Here is a 19,090-nt window from a genome sequence, read left to right on the forward strand (position 1 = left end):
GCATTTATAACCTCCCCAGGTGATTTTTATGCACCCTTCACACACCTCCTTTTGAGAAACAGGACTCTAGGATAGATTTGCTTTTTGGGTAAAATGTGGGTTTGGAAAGCTTTGAACTTACAGAAGGAAAAAATATATATGTATATATATTTTAACATTTGAACATTGTATTTTCTTGTTTTTAAAAATTCCTATCCATTTCTGCCAAGTCAGATTCCAGGTTGCTTCTATATTGCTCAATATGCTTGTCCTTCTCTTTCTCTTGTCTGTTCTCTCCCATTACAAAGTAGCACTCATTTCTTTTTTTTTTCCTTATCATTTTAACCATCTTTAAATATACAGTTCAGTGGCATAAAGTACATTCACATTATTGTTCAACCATCACCACCATCCATCTCTGGAACTCTCATCTTCCCAAAGTGAGGCTCTGTACCAATTAAACACTAACTCCCCTTTCCTCCTGTTCTCCCCAGCCCCTGGCAAGCACCATCCTGCCTTCTCTTTCTATGAATTTGACTATTCTAGGTACCTCATATAAGTGGAATCATATAACATTTGTCCTTTTGTGTTTGGCTTATTTCACTTAGCATAATGTCTTAAAGGTTCATCCATGTTGTAGCATGTGTCAGAATTTCCTTTTTAAGGCTGAATATTATTCCATTATATGTATGTACCACATTTTTATTTATTCATTCATCTGGACATTTGGCTTTGGTGAATATTTGGATTGTTTACAGCTTTGGGCTATTGTGAATAATGTTGCTATGAACATTGGTGTATAAATGTTTGTTCAAGTTTCTGCTTTCAGTTCTTTGGGTGTATACCCAGAAGTGGAATTTCTGGGTCATATGGTAATTCCTTATTTAATTTTTTAAGGAAGACTTAATATATTTCATATTCAAATTGATCAGAAAATTTAAATTTTAGCAGTGTACAATAAAAGGATCTGTTATATTTAAATACTACTTAATTTATATTTTAAGACCATGTGGTTCTATAATTCAAGGTTCTTTTTTTTTTTAAATATTTATTTATTGATTGATTGATTGATTGATTGATTGATTGATTGATTGATGGCTGTGTTGGGTCTTTGTTTCTGTGCGAGGGCTTTCTCTAGTTGCGGCAAGTGGGGGCCACTCTTCATCGCGGTGCACGGGCCTCTCACTATCGCGGCCTCTCTTGCTGCAGAGCACAGGCTCCAGACGTGCAGGCTCAGCGATTGTGGCTCACGGGCCTAGTCGCTCCGCGGCATGTGGGATCTTCCCAGACCAGGGCTCGAACCCGTGTCCCCTGCATTGGCAGGCAGATTCTCAGCCACTGCGCCACCAGGGAAGCCCTCAAGGTTCTTTTATGCCCTGCCATTTTCTTTGAGTCTTCTAGTGTTGTTCCTTAAAGTCCTAAACCAACTCTGCAGAAGGAATTTGTTATCAGTATAAATGCAAATTGGAGAATATTATATTAAAGGTTGTGAACTGAGTAAATTATCCCCACTCTGATCTGACCCAGCTGCCACTGTTGCTTAAACTCAATCTTCTTTCTAAACAGCTGTTGTTTTTTTCTGAAACTCTACAAGTTCATACCTGCCTAAGGAAGCCCTAAAGGCTTAATGGAAACACTATTCCCTACAGACAGTTGAAACCTGGAAGAGTTTAAAAATCAAATACCCTTCCTTAGACTGCATAACACCAAAAATCAAAACAGAAAGAAATACCTAGGGGGAGGAACTAAATGACCTCTGGCATCCCCCATGATTCTATAACCTTAGACGTACCCACCTCCCAACTAGTCTTAGTGATAATATGTGAAAAGAACAACCAACACTTACATTTTTTTCATTTTTCCTATAATTCGGTTCTTCAGGGAGGAGGTAAATGACAAATTACGGGACATGCCAGATGGTACCTTCTTGGTCAGAGATGCCTCAACAAAAATGCAGGGAGATTACACTTTGACTTTGCGGTGAGTATTTTTCAGCATTTTGGCTAGGGTTCTACTAGGATTATTTATTTCTGGGTGTACAAAGATTCCTGTATTTTATTTAAATCTTTACATACAAATTTTTTCATATTTTTATTTAATTTAGATACATAATTTTTAGTTTGGCTAACTGTCCTTTTTCTACACATTTAAATATTTAAATGTAATATTAAAAAGGCAACAGTTTTTATTTTTTTTAATTTTTAAAATTTTTATTTATTTATTTATTTATTTATGGCTGTGTCGGGTCTTCGTTTCTGTGCGAGGGCTTTCTCTAGTTGCGGCAAGTAGGGGCCACTCCTCATCGCGGTGTGCGGGCCTCTCACTATCGCAGCCTCTCTTGTTGCGGAGCACAGGCTCCAGACGCGCAGGCTCAGTAATTGTGGCTCACGGGCCTAGTTGTTCCGCGGCATGTGGGATCTTCCCAGACCAGGGCTCGAACCCGTGTCCCCTGCATTGGCAGGCAGATTCTCAACCACTGCGCCACCAGGGAAGCCCAACAGTTTTTATTTTTATGTAGCAATAAAACAAAAAGGCTTAAAATCCCTAAATGTAATGAAGTAAGAAATATACTGTTGACCTTATGCGTGAAGGAGAGAAGTCATGGGCACAGCCTAAGGTTATTAATGATGTGCTGGGAATCCACCCCTCCAATAACTATTGTTTTCCTTAATACAGACTTCAGAGAGTAAAACTCAACATAATTTAGGCTGATGAGGATATGTAGAAGATAAAGCAATTCTCAGCCTATATCATGCCATCCATGTGGGCATATTAGAATCTCATAACATGAATGTATCATTATTTATATTTACAAAGATGGGATTATATATATTTATAAAAAACTTTTTTTATAGATATATTTTTAATTAATTAATTTTTGGCTGCATTGGATCTTTGTTGCTGTGCACGGACTTTCTCTAGTTGTGGCGAGTGGGGGCTACTCTTCTTTGCGGTGTGCAGGCTTCTCATTGCGGTGGCTTCTCTTGTTGTGGAGCATGGGCTCTAGGCACGCGGGCGTCAGTAGTTGTGGCTCGCGGCCTCTAGAGCGCAGTCTTAGTAGTTGTGACGTATGGGCTTTGTTGCTCTGTGGCATGTGGGATCTTCCCGGACCAGGGCTCGAACCCGTGTCCCCTGCATTGGCAGGCGGATTCTTAACCACTGCGCCACCAGGGAAGCCCAGATGGGATGTATATTTAAATAGGTTAGGAATACTGTATTAGATATTTCCACATTTAGTTTTAACAATTAACATAGCCTAAGGGCAATAAAGTCTTGTGATTTTTTTTTTATTTTTTAAAAAGGAATATCTAAAGAAAAGAATAATGATAACAATAGTGACAATAACAACTTCCTTGTACTAAGCATTTTACATTCAATATCTATTTATCAAAACAACCTTATGAGGTAGGTATTATTAATATTTCCATTTTATAGATGAAGTAACTGAAGCTTAACTTGGTTAAGAAACTTGTCCTAAAAACACTTAGCTTGTAAGTGGCAGAGGATGAGTTCAAATTCAGACATATCTGTCTCTTTGCTGCCTTTCCAGCCTAGTATCTTTAGGAAAAATAATCCCATATTTTATGCTAGAAATTTAGGGTTTATATCAGTTTCTGGTAAAGACATTAATACCTTAGGACTTCAGTTGTGCTGAGAAATAATTAGTGTTCTACAGTGATTCATTCAACATAATTTTTTCCCATTCCAGTCAGGCTTCTGTCTCTACTACTCTACACGGACAGCTAAACCAATGGCCACTTCTCTCTTACCTTACCTGACCTCTTAGCAGCATTAATCATAGACACTTCTTCTTAGAAACAGTTTATTGTCTTGGCTGTTGTGACATCACTCTCTCTAATTTTCTTCCTAACTCCTTTGCTCAATATCCCAGGGCTCAGAATTGGGCCTCCTTTTCTCCTCTGTATTCATTCTCCCAAGGTGAGCTTGTCCTCTCCCATGGCTTTAATATACAGCTTCGTGGTGATGATTCATAAACCTTATCTCCAGCTCTGACCTCCTGAATTCCAGATGCATATATCCAGTTGCTACTTAGATAACTAGAGGACATACTAATTTTAATATAGTCAAAGCAGAATTCTTGATTTCTAATGCATCTCCTCTACCCAGACTGTTTCTCTTCTAGTCTTTCCTTTTTTCAGAAGCAGAACCACCATCTCTACAGTTACTAGAGCCACAAATCTTTTTTTCCTCCCTTTCCCTCAGCCTCACATCCAATCCATCATTAAACAAGTCCTGCCAACTCTACCTCCAAATCTACATCCCTAATCTCTTCACACTTCTCTACCATCCAAATCTAAGCCACCATCTTCTTGCTTATATTTCATAGTTATCTCCTAACAGATTTGGATATGTAGAAAGTTGGGTGAGGAGGTTTGCAGGATTAGGTAACAATAGGAACAAAGATATGAAGGTGAGGAACTATAGAGTCCTGTTCTGTGAGATGCAATCCCATTTGGCTAGAGGGTAACATTTGAAAAGAGGAAAAAGCAGTAGGGGATAGAAGGTTGGAAAGGATCATGTTGAAGAGGGCCTTGAATTCTAAAATTTGGAGTTTGTGTTTATTATCATAGGGAGGCGGGGGAACCATTTCATTTTTTAAATAGGGAAGTTATATGATCAGACCCTATTTGAATAGAAAAAAATAAAAGAGGATAGAGACTAGTAAAGAGTTAGAAGGCTATTATTAATTGAGAGGGAATGATCATCCAGAATTAGATTTATTCTTTAATCATTTAATATTATTGAGTGACCACATTGTTCTAGGAAAAGAAAATGATGGACAAGCCAGACATGGTCTCTTGTCTATAGTGTTTATATTTGGGAAGGGGTATTAGTGGGGGAGAGGGAGACAAAATAAACACATAAAAAAGAAATGAGGGAGTTCCCTGGCAGTCCAGTGGTTAGGACTTGGCGTGGCCCTGGGTTCAATCCCTGGTTGGGGAACTAAGATCCCGCAAGCTGCGAGGCACAGCCAAAAAAGAAATGAGACTGAATCACTTTGTTGTACACCTGAAACTAACACAATATTGTAAATCAACTTAGTTCAATAAAAAAAAAAAGAAAAGATAATTTCACAGTGTATGAAGTGCTATATAGGGAATACATAAGGTTATCTGATAACAGAATATGAGGAAAGGGAATTTCACATAGTTTTCAGGAGGGCCTCTCTGAGGGTATGACTTTGGAAAACTGAAGGATTAGAAAGAGCCAGCCAGAAAAGTGTTCCAGGGAGAGGGAACAGAAAATGCAAAGACACTGATTTTGGAAAGATTTGGTGGATCCAATGAATGCAGAGACCGCTGTGCCTGGCTTCCAGTGTGAACCACAGAGTGGTAGGAGATGAAGCTGAAAGTGGGAAAGAGCCCAATGCAGAGAGCCTGATGAGCCATGGTAGGGAATTTGAACTTTATTTCTAAGTGCAAAAAAAATTAATAAAAGGTTTTAAGCAGGAAAATGACATGATTGAAAGATTAAATAAACTATTACCTAGGATGGTGGCTCTAGGAATGGAGTTGAGGAATCAAAGTAAGAGGCAATGTGGAGCTAAGAGCTAAAAGAATTTGATAATAGAAAAGGTATGAGGTTGAGGAGGAGTTAAAAGTGACTGTGGTTTGACCCTGCGGGGCTTAGAATGAATGTGCCATTTATAGAAATAGGAGAGCCAGGAGCAGTTGATTTTTAGCTGCTTCAGAACTTCCAGGTAAAAATATATCTAGACTATGGCTAGAAATTTAGGTTTAATGCTTAGGAGAGAGTATAGGGCCAGAAAAAGATTCAGGTACCATCTATATAGAATAATTGGAATTTTAAAGAAAGAGTTTATTTTGGAAAAAATGGGTAGAGGCTGAAGGCAAATTTTTTTAGGGAATAACTGTGTTTAGCCGCAGGATGGAGGCAGAGAAAGAGCAGTCTAAGAGGTTGAGAGAAAAGAGTAATGTCCTAGAGGTCATGGGAGTATGAAATATTAAGAAGGAAGTGGGGACGGAGGGAAGGAAGGGAGTAGGGAAATTTCAGTCACTGCAAAGAATCTGAGCCTGGGATAGAGGAAGTGAGCAGAGTCTGAATTTGGTAAAAGTCATTGGTGACTCTCAAATGAGAGGAATGAGAGTGAAGTCAGACTGCAGAGAGTAGGTGATGAGAAAGTAGAGGTTTTTCAATTCAGTAACCATTTAAAAAATCAGCAAATAGTATTTATTGTAGAAAATCTGGATAGTTAACAAATCTTTAGGAATCTGATATATGCCAGGCATTGGGCCAGGTGCTAGGATATAAGAAGGAATAGCATGATTCTTCTGTTCAAGAAGATTACAGGCCTTTCTTGAGAAGCGCCTCGCTGGGAGAGTGTTAGGGGCACCGCGTCCCCGTGGCGCCCGGTGGTCGGCGGCTTCCGCGTGGCTCGGAGCGAGGGTAGGCCCCGCGTAGCTTGTTTGCCCGGCTCCAAGATGGACGGCAGCGGGGACGGGGCAGGCCGCCCTGGGGGAGCACGTGGGGCGCCGCTCGCCTTTCCCGGGGCTGCTGGGACGGTGGAGGAGTCGCGAGGCCTCCCGCCGCCGTCGGGCAGAGAGGCTGGAGGAGGCGGGGCCGCGACCGACCCCGAGACGAGCCCTGGCGGCGGCGGCGGCCCAGCCTCTTCTCTCCTCGCACAGCCAGGCGGCCACGCTCGAGGCCCGCGTCGCCATGGCCGCGGTTCCCGAGTTGCTGCAGTAGCAGGAGGAGGACCGCAGCAAGCTGAGATCTGTATCAGTGGACCTGAATGTTGACCCCTCCCTTCAGATTGACATACCTGATGCACTCAGTGAGAGGGATAAAGTCAAATTTACAGTGCACACCAAGACCACGCTGCCCACGTTTCAGAGCCCAGAGTTTTCTGTTACAAGGCGACATGAAGATTTTGTGTGGCTACATGACACTCTTATTGAAACTACAGACTATGCTGGGCTTATTATTCCGCCCGCGCCTGCAAAGCCTGACTTCGACGGCCCTCGAGAGAAGATGCAGAAACTGGGAGAGGGTGAAGGGTCTATGACCAAAGAAGAATTTGCCAAGATGAAGCAAGAGCTGGAAGCTGAGTATCTCGCGGTCTTCAAGAAGACTGTGTCTTCCCATGACGTCTTTCTTCAGCGGCTCTCCTCTCACCCTGTTCTCAGTAAAGATCGCAACTTTCACATTTTCCTGGAATATGATCAAGATCTAAGTGTTAGGCGGAAAAATACCAAAGAGATGTTTGGTGGCTTTTTCAAAAGTGTGGTGAAAAGTGCTGATGAAGTCCTTTTTTCAGGAGTTAAGGAGGTAGATGACTTCTTTGAGCAAGAGAAGCATTTTCTCGGTAACTATTACGATAGGATCAAGGGTTCCTGTGCAAAGGCTGACAGAATGACCAGCGCTCATAAAAATGTAGCAGACGATTACAGCCACACCGCAGCCTGCTTGCATAGCCTGGCTTTAGAAGAGCCCACGGTCATCAAAAAGTACCTGTTGAAGGCGGCTGAGCTATTTGAAAAACTTAGGAAAGTAGAGAGTCGAGTCTCCTCAGATGAAGACTTAAAGCTGACAGAGCTCCTCCGATACTACATAGAGGCTGCTAAGGATCTCTTATACAGACGCACTAAAGCCCTCATTGACTATGAGAATTCAAACAAGGCATTGGATAAGGCCCGGTTAAAAAGCAAAGATGTCAAGCTGGCTGAGGCACACCAGCAGGAATGCTGCCAGAAATTTGAACAGCTTTCTGAATCTGCAAAAGAAGAGCTAATCAATTTCAAACGAAAGAGAGTGGCAGCATTTAGGAAGAATCTGATTGAAATGTCTGAACTGGAAATAAAGCATGCCAGGAACAACGTCTCCCTCCTGCAGAGCTGCATCGACTTGTTCAAGAACAACTGAACGAAGGACGTGAATGTGAAGAAAGCCTGCATCACTTGCACTCAGATCATTACCACGGAAGATTTATTACCTTTGGCTTTAGTTTAAAATTATGTGAATAAATATTTTGATTTCTAAAGATCTTAACACTTAACCATGTTGGTTTAAAGATATTTCTATTGCATGCTACTTGGACATAACTAATCTTTATGCATTTAATACCTCAGAGTGGGTAGAATCTAAGTACTGGGTTCTCCTCTAATTTGTCTTTCGTAATTAAGAAAGGGTGCGGGAATCTTGCGCCTTCTGGAGTCTGTGTAAGCAGTGGCCTGGCACACACTGCCTCACTGTTCCCTGTGCCCATGCCCCTACAAACCGGTTACTTTAGGGTAGGTGCCGATTATAACAGATGAGTCAGCCGCTTGCTACAGGTAAGAGACATTCCATCTCTTCATTAGGTAATTTCCCCCTTTCTTACTCTCCTGGTTCTTTAATCACCTTGAGTTGTTTGTACTATAACAAGAGCAAGAAAAATCTCATATCTTTATATACACCCTTTGCAACTCCATTTTTGTAGTTGGGAGATAAATATTTGAGGGGAGAGAAGCATCTTAAGGGTATAAGAACAAGTAATAAGGCCTAATTTAGAAGGTGGCCAGATCTACATTAAGAAAGATGTGAACCCCCTCCCTAATGGGGGGGGCGGTATGTGTGTGTTTGGACTTTTTATAAAGTGTACAATAAAATAATCCATGCTCTAAAAAAAAAAAAAAAAAAAGAAGATTACAGTGAGGGAGAGGCATAATTAAAAATCCACCATTCCACAATTCCTTCATGTCTTTACTTCCCTCCTCCTCTGTTTAGAGTCCATGGTCCACTGTTAAAATTACCCTTGTGAATATATCCTCTCTCCAAACTTGCTCCTCTCTCCCTTCATAGTAGTCGTCTAACTATATTGCAACACTTGTTAAATTCAACTCTCCGTCTATTTTTTGCTTATACCTGGGCAGCTGAATGTGGAGAAAAATACATCATGCTGATTGGTTTAACATTAACTTTGTGACTGCCAATCTTAAGTGGGCATTTAGCACTGCCCAGCTGAATTTGCATTTCCGCAATCCATTTGCTCTCTCACTTTTCCTAGATGATAATTTCGCATATTCTTTTTTTTCTCTTCAGACCAACAACCCACCTCCTTCCCTTTTAACAAGCTGCGTCCTGTTTCTCTGAGGACATGGAAGCAGTTAGAAGACATAATTCCATCATGCTCCTGTTGCTATAGCTGTCAACATGAATGTGAATACTCTGCCTTTTTCCTGTTCCATTCATGTCCTTGTCCAAGATCCCGTTGTGGACTGGATCCCATCCCATCCCTCTAACCTACTCAAGGACATCACCCTAGGAATTATCTTGTCCTTTCTTTTGTATCAACCGTTTTTGTCTCTCTACTGAGCCGTTCCCATCAATATATAAATATGCTATACTGTCCCTCACTTAGGAATAGTAAATAAAGAATACTCCCTTGACTCTCTTTCTCTTTCCAGCTATTTCCCTATTTCTCTGCTCCCATTTACAGCAGTATTCCTCAAGACAGTTCTCTATAGGCATTTCTTCTATCTCTTCTTTCATTCCAGTCAGGCTTCCATCCTTACCATTCCACTGAAACCATTTTGTCAAGATCACTTAGTGATTCTCTACTTTGCCAAGCCCCAAGGTCATTTACCCAGTTGATTATTTCCTCTTTGTTGAAATGCTTTTTTTAAAAATTGTTTTTTTGGATACCATTTACTTCATTAATTCCCCTCTTGGTTTCCTTTGCTGGTTCTTTGTCATCTCCCTGACCACTAAACATTGGTGTACCCCAGGACTTAGACCTCGGACCTTTTCTCTTATTCAACTATGTTCATCTTCAAATAACATCTATAGGCTGACAATTCCTGATTTTATACATCTAGCCCAGAACTTTCTCCTGAACTTTAGATTCTTCACATAGGCTGCAGGATCCTCTGCTCTTGGATGTTCACTAGGCATCTCAAATGTAACATGTCTAAAACCAAAATGTTTTTTCCTCTTTAAACATGTTCCTTTTATATATCCTTCTTCACTCCAATAAATGACAATTCCGTTCTGACTACTTAAGATAAAAACCTTGAAATCATCTTTACCTTGTCTCTTTCTCTCATATCCATATCCAGGCCACAGCATATCCTGTCAGCTCTCTCTTCAACATATATTCAGAATCCCACCATTTCTCAGTGTCTCCACTGCTACTACCCTTGTCCAAGACACCATCATGTCTTGCCTAGATTATCTTTCCACTCTACCCCTTCCCACTTTGAATGGTCTCATCTCAACCTAGCAGCTAGAAGAGCCTTTTAAAACACGAAATAGATGATATCATTCTGCTCAGACCCTCTTGTGTTTCCCTATCTTACTCAGCAAAATCCAAAGCCATTATGATGACCCCACAGGCTATTAAATGATCTAAGCTCCTTTTATATCTTTTACTTTGTCTCCCACTACTCTCCTTTTTGCTCATTCAGCCCCAGCATCACTGGCCTCATTGCTGTGCCTGGAACATGCCAAGCTTGCTTCTACCTAAGGGGCTTTGCACTTGCCGTTCCCTCTGTCTGGAAAACTTCTCCCCCAGATATCTGCTGTGCTAGCTCCCTCACTTCATTTAGGACTCTGCTAAATGTCACCTGAACAGAGTGGTTTTCCTTGTGTAACATGTATAAAATAGCAATCTCTCCACCCCCTAGAATGATCTCTTCCCTTTATTCTGCTTTATTTTTTTCCCAAAGGACTTAATACCAGTTGATATATCTAGTTGTTTATTTTATATGTTCTATCTTAATGAAAAATTCTTTATCCTCTTTATAAAGATGGAGATACATTCCTCATGCTCCTAAACTGGAAGTTCTGTGAGAGCATGTACTATATCTGGCCTGCTTATCATTATGTCCACTGTGCCTCATACAGTTCCTGGCACATAGTAGATGTTCAATAAGTTTTTTTGAATGAATGAGTGCTTCTTAGCTTTTCTCTAGCAGAAAGACCAGCCTGCATTTATTGTGGGTATATACACCTATAGAAACTGCATATGATTAGGTGGTCCTTCTAATGTACATTTTACAGGAATAGTTCTTCATCCATCTAAATACTCACCTTCTGAGCATTAAATTTAAATCAATCCACAGATTCAAACCAATTGTGTTTGACCTTTCACAAATCCCAGTGGTTCATTTATCATGTGTAATGGCATGGCATAAAGAGATACAGAAGCATATTTTTTCCCCATTAAGTCTGCATTCTGCTATAAGAACAGTTGAGTGGGAATGGTGCAGTATTTTGCTATGATATAATGAATAAATCTGCTCTGGTATTAGATTATACCTTATGGGACTTGTAAAACATTGCCACTTTAAGCTTTGGTTATAAATTATCTTTTCAGGGACCATTGGATATGATTCAGTAAGCAAAAGTGGTCTAAACTATTCAAGCATCAGATTACATCCATCTAATATAAATGACTCTTCAAAAGCTGTACTTTGTAAAACAGTTGAATGACAGTTGAATCACTTACATATTGTGATAGCTTAAATAAATAGTCATTTCCAAGAATTATAAGCAAATATAAAAGACAAAATAATGTAAGGTGCTAGATTAATTACTGAGTTATAAATCATTCAAGGAGCTTAATTATGTTTGTGCATTAACAATAAAACCTTGAGTGCTGTGTTGGTGTATGTGTGACAAATGGTTATCATCCCCCTTCATGTAGAGATTGCTTCTGCTTCCCTCCACAGACACACAACCACATATCTTTCGATCCCAAAGAGATTGTCCCTGTTCTTCCTGACATAGAACTTAATTTAAAAAATTCATTCAGAAAATAAACAAAAGATACAATTTACTTGTTTTTTGTGGTTTTTTTTAGTGATTATTTTTGCTAAATTTGTTGATACTGGAAGCTGTGTAAGTATGCTGACCTTTAGTAGCCAAGATATTTTATAGACAAAAGAAATAGTTGTAAAAAAAATATGATATTATGTATACTTCTACACACATAACATGTGCCTTTTTACCCATTCCAGTTTCATTAACATAGTAAAAACTTGTTTATAATGTGACACCAAGCTTTCATATCTCCATGTGAAAGTAGTACTTCAATAGAATTTTTTGGGAAAAAAATCTACAGTTGTTGTCTTGTTGTTCACAGGAAGGGAGGCAATAATAAGCTAATAAAGATCTATCATCGAGATGGTAAATATGGCTTTTCTGATCCTCTGACATTTAATTCTGTGGTGGAGCTCATTAGCCACTATCATCATGAATCTCTTGCTCAGTACAATCCCAAACTTGATGTGAAGCTGATGTACCCAGTGTCCAGATACCAACAGGTATGATTACACAGTTTTTTTTTTGGCCGTGCCGCGCAGCATGCAGGATCCTAGTCCCCCCACCAGGGATCGAATCCGTGCCCCCTTCAGTGGAAGTGTGGAGTCTTAACCACTGGACCACCAGGGAAGCCCCATGATTACAGAAGCTCTTGATAGCTAATCGGCAAGTCATTATTTAACAACATCATTTGATTCTAACTTACCAGGCTTATCAGTTAGAAAAAAAAAAGAAATCTAGACGTTTAAAATTTCCTACTTAAGATTTAAGATATTTTTAGAACTTATTTTGTGGCTACTATTCCTTAATAGCTTTTTGTTGCATGTGTTTATTAACTTTATATAAAAATACTTCTGTTTATGTTTCCTATTCTTTATTTCTTTTGTTTACCTGTATAGGATCAGTTGGTAAAAGAAGATAACATTGATGCAGTAGGTAAAAAACTGCAAGAGTATCACTCTCAGTATCAGGAAAAGAGTAAAGAGTATGACAGGCTATATGAAGAATATACCAGAACATCCCAGGTTAGTATATTTTTGTTGTTCAGGCCAATAAGTATGCAATAAGTATTATAGTTATATCAGATTTTCTATAATTTTATAATTTTCTATAATTCTCCTGACAATCTTTAGCTGTCTTAATATCTTTTCTTAATTTAAAAAAATTTTTAATTTATTTTTATTTTTTATTGATGTATAGTTGATTTACATATAAAAATTCTTAAATATATATATTTATATATATAAATTATTTTTCAGATTCTTTTCCATTATAGGTTATTACAAGATATTGAATATAGTTCCCTGTGCTATACAGTAGGACCTTGTTGTTTAAGCTGTCTTAATATCTTTTTGTTTTTAATTGAAGTATCCCTGATTTACAATGTTGTGTTAGTTTCTGGTGTACAGCAAAGTGATTCAGTTATACATATACATACATATTCTTTTTCGTATTAATATCTTTTAATATCAAATAAACTAGTTTGAATAATACCAACTTATTATTGAATAAGTTTTCAATAGGGTATAAACACTGTGCTCCTGTACATCTTTATTCCTCCCCCTTTATATTGTTACTGCCACTGATTACATTTTTATACATTGCCAATTAGCATAGATTTATTTATTTATTTTTTTTTTTAAACATCTTTATTGAAGTATAATTGCTTTACAATGGTGTGTTAGCTTCCGCTTCATAACAAAGTGAATCAGTTATACATATACATATGTTCCCATATCTCTTCCCTCTTGCATCTCCCTCCCTCCCACCCTCCCTATCCCACCCCTCTAGGTGGTCACAAAGCACCGAGCTGATCTCCCTGTGCTATGCGGCTGCTTCCCACTAGCTATCTATTTTACATTTGGTAGTGTATATATGTCCATGACACTCTCTCACCCTGTCACATCTCACCCCTCCCCCTCCCCATATCCTCAAGTCCATTCTCTAGTAGGTCTGTGTCTTTATTCCCATCTTGCCACTAGGTTCTTCATGACCTTTTTTTTAATTTTTTTTTTCCTTAGATTCCATATATATGTGTTAGCATACTGTATTTCTTTTTCTCTTTCTGACTTACTTCACTCTGTATGACAGACTCTAACTCCATCCACCTCATTACAAATACCTCCATTTCATTTCTTTTTATGGCTGAGTAATATTCCATTGTATATATGTGCCACATCTTCTTTATCCATTCATCCAATGATGGACACCTAGGTTGCTTCCATGTCCTGGCTATTGTAAATAGAGCTGCAATGAACATTTTGGTACATGACTCTTTTTGAATTATGGTTTTCTCAGGGTATATGCCCAGTAGTGGGATTGCTGGGTCGTATGGTAGTTCTATTTTTAGTTTTTTAAGGAACCTCCATACTGTTCTCCATAGTGGCTGTATCAATTTACATTCCCACCAACAGTGCAAGAGTGTTCCCTTTTCTCCACACCCTCTCCAGCATTTATTGTTTCTAGATTTTTTGATGATGGCCATTCTGACCGGTGTGAGATGATACCTCATTGTAGTTTTGATTTGCATTTCTCTAATGATTAATGATGTTGAGCATTCTTTCATGTGTCTGTTGGCAATCTGTATATCTTCTTTGGAGAAATGTCTATTTAGGTCTTCTGCCCATTTTTGGATTGGGTTGTTTGTTTTTTTGTTATTGAGCTGCATGAGCTGCTTGTAAATCTTGGAGATTAATCCTTTGTTAGTTGCTTCATTTGCAAATATTTTCTCCCATTCTGAGGGTTGTCTTTTGGTCTTGTTTATGGTTTCCTTTGCTGTGCAAAAGCTTTTAAGTTTCATTAGGTCCCATTTGTTTATTTGTGTTTTTATTTCCATTTCTCTAGGAGGTGGATCAAAAAGGATCTTGCTGTGATTTATGTCATAGAGTGTTCTGCCTATGTTTTCCTCTAAGAGTTTGATAGTGTCTGGCCTTACACTTAGGTCTTTAATCCATTTTGAGTTTATTTTTGTGTATGGTGTCAAGGAGTGTTCTAATTTCATACTTTTACATGTACCTGTCCAATTTTCCCAGCACCACTTATTGAAGAGGCTGTCTTTTCTCCACTGTATATGCTTGCCTCCTTTATCAAAGATAAGGTGACCATATGTGCGTGGGCTTATCTCTGGGCTTTCTATCCTGTTCCATTGATCTATATTTCTGTTTTTGTGCCAGTACCAAACTGTCTTGATTACTGTAGCTTTGTAATATAGTCTGAAGTCAGGGAGCCTGATTCCTCCAGCTCCATTTTTCGTTCTCAAGATTGCTTTGGCTATTCGGGGTCTTTTGTGTTTCCATACAAATTGTGAAATTTTTTGTTCTAGTTCTGTGAAAAATAGCATAGATTTATAATTATTGTTTTATGCATTTGTCCTTTAAATCATATAGGCTTTTATATTTACTTATCCAGTTACCTTTACCAGTATTCTTTATTTCTTCATGTAGCTTTTTTTTTTTTTTAATATTTATTTGGCTGCACCAGGTCTTAGTTGCGCCACGTGGGACCTTCGTTGCCGCATGTGGGATCTTAGTTGCAGCACATGGGACCTAGTTCCCTGACCAGGGATCAAACCTGGGCTCCCTGCACTGGGAACTCGGAGTCTTAGCCACTGGGCCATCAGGGAAGTCCCTCTTCATGTAGCTTTGAGTTACTGTCTAGTGTCCTTTCATTTCACCCTGAAGGAGTCTCTTGAGCATTTCTTGTAGGGCAGGTCTAGTGGTAACAGACTCCTTCAACTTTCGTTTATCTGGGCATATCTTAATTTCTCCTCCTTCATTCTTGAAGGACAGTACTGCTGGTTATAGAATTCTTGGTTGACAGTTTTTTTTTTCTTTCAGGGCTTTAAATATGCCTACCCACTGCCTTCTGGCCTCTATGTTTCAGATGAGAAATCAGCTATTAATTTTATTTGGGGTCATTTGTATATGACAGGTTGCTTCTCTCTTGCTGCTTTCAAAATTCTCTCGTTGTGTTTTGACAATTCGACTACTTGTTTTTCTATATCTTTGTCTATAGTTTATAATTGTTAACTGTGAAGGGTATTCCAGTATTACTGTGCTTCATGGTACCTTGTTTTGACCCTAGAATTAATGTTCTTGATTTCTCAGCCCCAAAGCCCTTGATCTTATTTCTAAGCTAGTGTCTGTGGTGGGCAGTGTAAAGGTAGAGACTGCACCAGGAACCTCAGGACTGGAGGAGTTTATTAGGGGATATTGGCCTGTGAGGATTATAGGTTAGGTATGAGATATAGTGCTGACTGGGGAAAGGTGTGGGATTACAGTGGCCAGAATTGCTGTAATGGTCCATTTTTCTATGTGAGATGTTTGATTTCATTTTATTTTCAGGTTTTCTTTTATTAGTTAATTAGTTATTCAGAATGATTTTAATAATTTTTTTCCCTTTTCTGATACTTGTGTTGTGTCTGTGGTGTGCCTGTGTGTGTATGCTTTTTTTACACTGCAGATTTCAGCTTTTCTGTATTCCTTTACCTCTTCTAGGTGCATTATCTGTGATAAGGCTAGTGTTTGAGTTAGAATGGGGAAAAAGTTACTGAGGAATCAACATACGTGGTTAACATTAGGGGATGGTGAAATTATCATACATATAATAGAAGGTTATACAGCTATTAGAATAGTTTTCAGAAATTATTTTAAAACTTATTGATTTTTAAAAAGTGAAAAAGTTATATAAATATGTATGTTAAATTCAATATAAATGTTGCTGAATTCTATGAATTATATCATACAAAGTAAAAGTCCTCATTCCCCAGAGGCAAGTGCTGTTATTAAGTGCTTCTTAGGAATTCCTGATGACCTGAGAAATGCTAATGATGTAGTTTCAGGTAAAGGAGACAGCATTTAGAATTGTGTGTACATGATTTCAGCTGTGGGTGTACCTACTCACCTGAAGGGAGAAGACTTTATAACAATATGCTGGGATGTTTTGGGGATAGAATTAGAGAGATTTGGGGAAAATACAGTTAAAATAGAAAGAAGGAAATAATAAAAATAATAATATGCATGTATTATTCTATAACAAAAATGGCATTTCTTCTTTTTAAAACAAAATGAAAACTACCAAACATAAAATAGATAGCTAGTGGGAAGCAGCCGCATAGCACAGGGACATCAGCTTGGTGCTTTGTGACCACCTAGAGGGGTGGGATAGGGAGGGTGGGAGGGAGGGAGATGCAAGAGGGAAGAGATATGGGGACATATGTACATGTATAACTGATTCACTTTGTTATAAAGCAGAAACTAACACACCATTGTAAAGCAATTATACTCCAATAAAGATGTTAAAAAAAAACAAAAAAAACCCCAAAATGAAATGAAATTATTCTATAACCATCAAAAAGAATAAGGCAGTCTACATTTACTGATTTTGAGTGGTTTCTAAGACATATTAAGTAAAAAAAAAAAAAAAAGTGAGGTACAGAAAAATATATGTGGTAGAGAGAAGCCCGTGCGCTGCAACGGAAGATCCCACATGCTGCAATGAAGATCCTGCTGGCAACTAAGACCCGATGCAGCCAAATAAATAGATTAATTATTTTAAAAAAGAAAAATATATGTGGTATACTGTCATTTATGGTTAAAAAAAGAATTTGGAAGGTGTTATATATTTATATGTACTCAGAATATCTCTGGTCAAAAACTGATATACTCTCTGGGGAAGATAATTAAGGCAGTGAGGGTGCAGGAGTAGAGAACTTAATCTTTACTATTCTTTTATATTGTTTGATTTATTTTTTTCTCTGTACATGTATTACTTTTTTAAAAAATATAAAATGAACTGAATTGGAATTTAGGAGATTTATTTTCTAATCCTGGTTATGTTAAAAACTAGTGATGTCCCATGAGAGACATCACTTGTCCATGCTTCAAGTTCCCATCTATAAGATGCAGATACTGGCAACTACAGCTATATTTGAGTGTGAGTGTGTGCTTGTGAGAGAGAGAGAGAGAGGGAGGGAGAATCAGGTATAAAAGGTTAGCACAACCATCCAAAAACATTTATTGAATACCTAGTCTAGGTATGAAACTATATTTGGCTCTAGAAATACAGAGGGAGAGATGAGGCCCTATTTTGTAAAAGTGCAAAGTATTCTGACAATATTTGTTAAATATAATGTGCATTAGTCAAAATAGCATACTTTAATCCCTTTCCTCTGCATCAAATAAAACAGTGATGGGTTACTATAATTGTGTGTGTATATTTATTTAAAGGGCAACGTATAACACTATGTTTAATCTCACAAAAACATTGAGTAAAAGATTCAAAAGAATATATGTATAATATGAGTGTATTCTATAAGGTACAAAACCAAGCAAATGTTAACTTTTAAATTTTGGCTGTGAGCATAAAGTGGTAAAACCATAAAGAATAACAAGGAAATGATCATCATAAAGAGCAGGATAATGTTATCACCAAGGCAGGGAAGGTGGAGTGGGAAAAGGCAGGGAGTTGTGATCCAGAAAGCATACACAGGGAATTTCTGGGGTGCTGGTAGTGGATGTTCATTTTATAATAACTTGTTAAGCTGTGTATTTTTTATGTACTTTACTGTTACGTTATATCTCATGCTAAAAAATGATAAACATTAAAAGCCCATGGCTGTATGCAAAAACAATGTGAATATTTCTATAGATCAGAGGTGGAAGAGAAACCCATAATAAATAATCATAAATGGAACTTTTGGATCTGGAAATAAGCAGAGACAGCTGAGAGCTTGACCTCCCTGGTAGTTCCTTCTCAGTCTTCTTTGCTGATTTCTCCTCTTTGACCATGGTTCTGTTCTCCTTTCTAGATAGTCATTCACTCTCTGGTGTGATCTCAAAGAGTCTCATGCCTTTACATACCACCTATATGTCAGTAACTCCCAAACTTCTATCTCTGGTTCTTCTGACTTCTTTTAACTCTAGACTCATATATTCAACTGCCTATTCAACAGCCCCACTTGGATGTTTAAGTAGATATCTCAAGCTTAACATATCCAAAATTGAACTCTGATATTCCACGTCAAGGCTGTTTTACCCTTTGCTTTCCCCATCTGAGTTGAGAGTTATAATATTCTTCTTACTCAGGTCAAAAGTCCTGAAGTCTCTTTCTTTTACATGTTGCGTCCAGTCCATCAGGCATTCCTGTTGACTTTACCTTTAGAATATACCCAGAATCCTACTCCTTCTCACCATATCCATTGCTAATACCTTGATCTAAGCCACTATCAGTCATTTTTTTTTTTTTTTTTACCCAAGGCACTTAACATTTATTGTCTAATATACAGTGCATATTCAAATATCCCCAATTATCCCAATAATGGCTTAGA

The 19,090-nt window shown here is 38.3% G+C and overlaps 2 protein-coding genes across 2 annotated transcripts in view; both read left to right on the plus strand.

Moving 5' to 3' along the window:
• The window catches only part of PIK3R3 (phosphoinositide-3-kinase regulatory subunit 3), an 88,853-nt gene that overhangs the window by 48,989 nt on the left and 20,774 nt on the right, over positions 1-19,090 (plus strand). Inside the window, exons 3-5 of the mRNA XM_061186639.1 lie at positions 1,861-1,959; positions 12,086-12,266; positions 12,663-12,788. Coding sequence (XP_061042622.1) covers positions 1,861-1,959; positions 12,086-12,266; positions 12,663-12,788 — 406 coding nt within the window. The remainder of the gene's footprint in view (positions 1-1,860; positions 1,960-12,085; positions 12,267-12,662; positions 12,789-19,090) is intronic.
• LOC133088622 (sorting nexin-5-like) lies at positions 6,656-8,393 on the plus strand. Its single transcript, XM_061186638.1, is given in 1 exon segment — positions 6,656-8,393. A coding segment is annotated over 1 exon segment (1,206 nt). The 5' UTR covers positions 6,656-6,678; the 3' UTR covers positions 7,885-8,393.

Source organism: Eubalaena glacialis, chromosome 3, assembly GCF_028564815.1.
Source record: "Eubalaena glacialis isolate mEubGla1 chromosome 3, mEubGla1.1.hap2.+ XY, whole genome shotgun sequence".
Classification (NCBI taxonomy): domain Eukaryota; kingdom Metazoa; phylum Chordata; class Mammalia; order Artiodactyla; family Balaenidae; genus Eubalaena; species Eubalaena glacialis.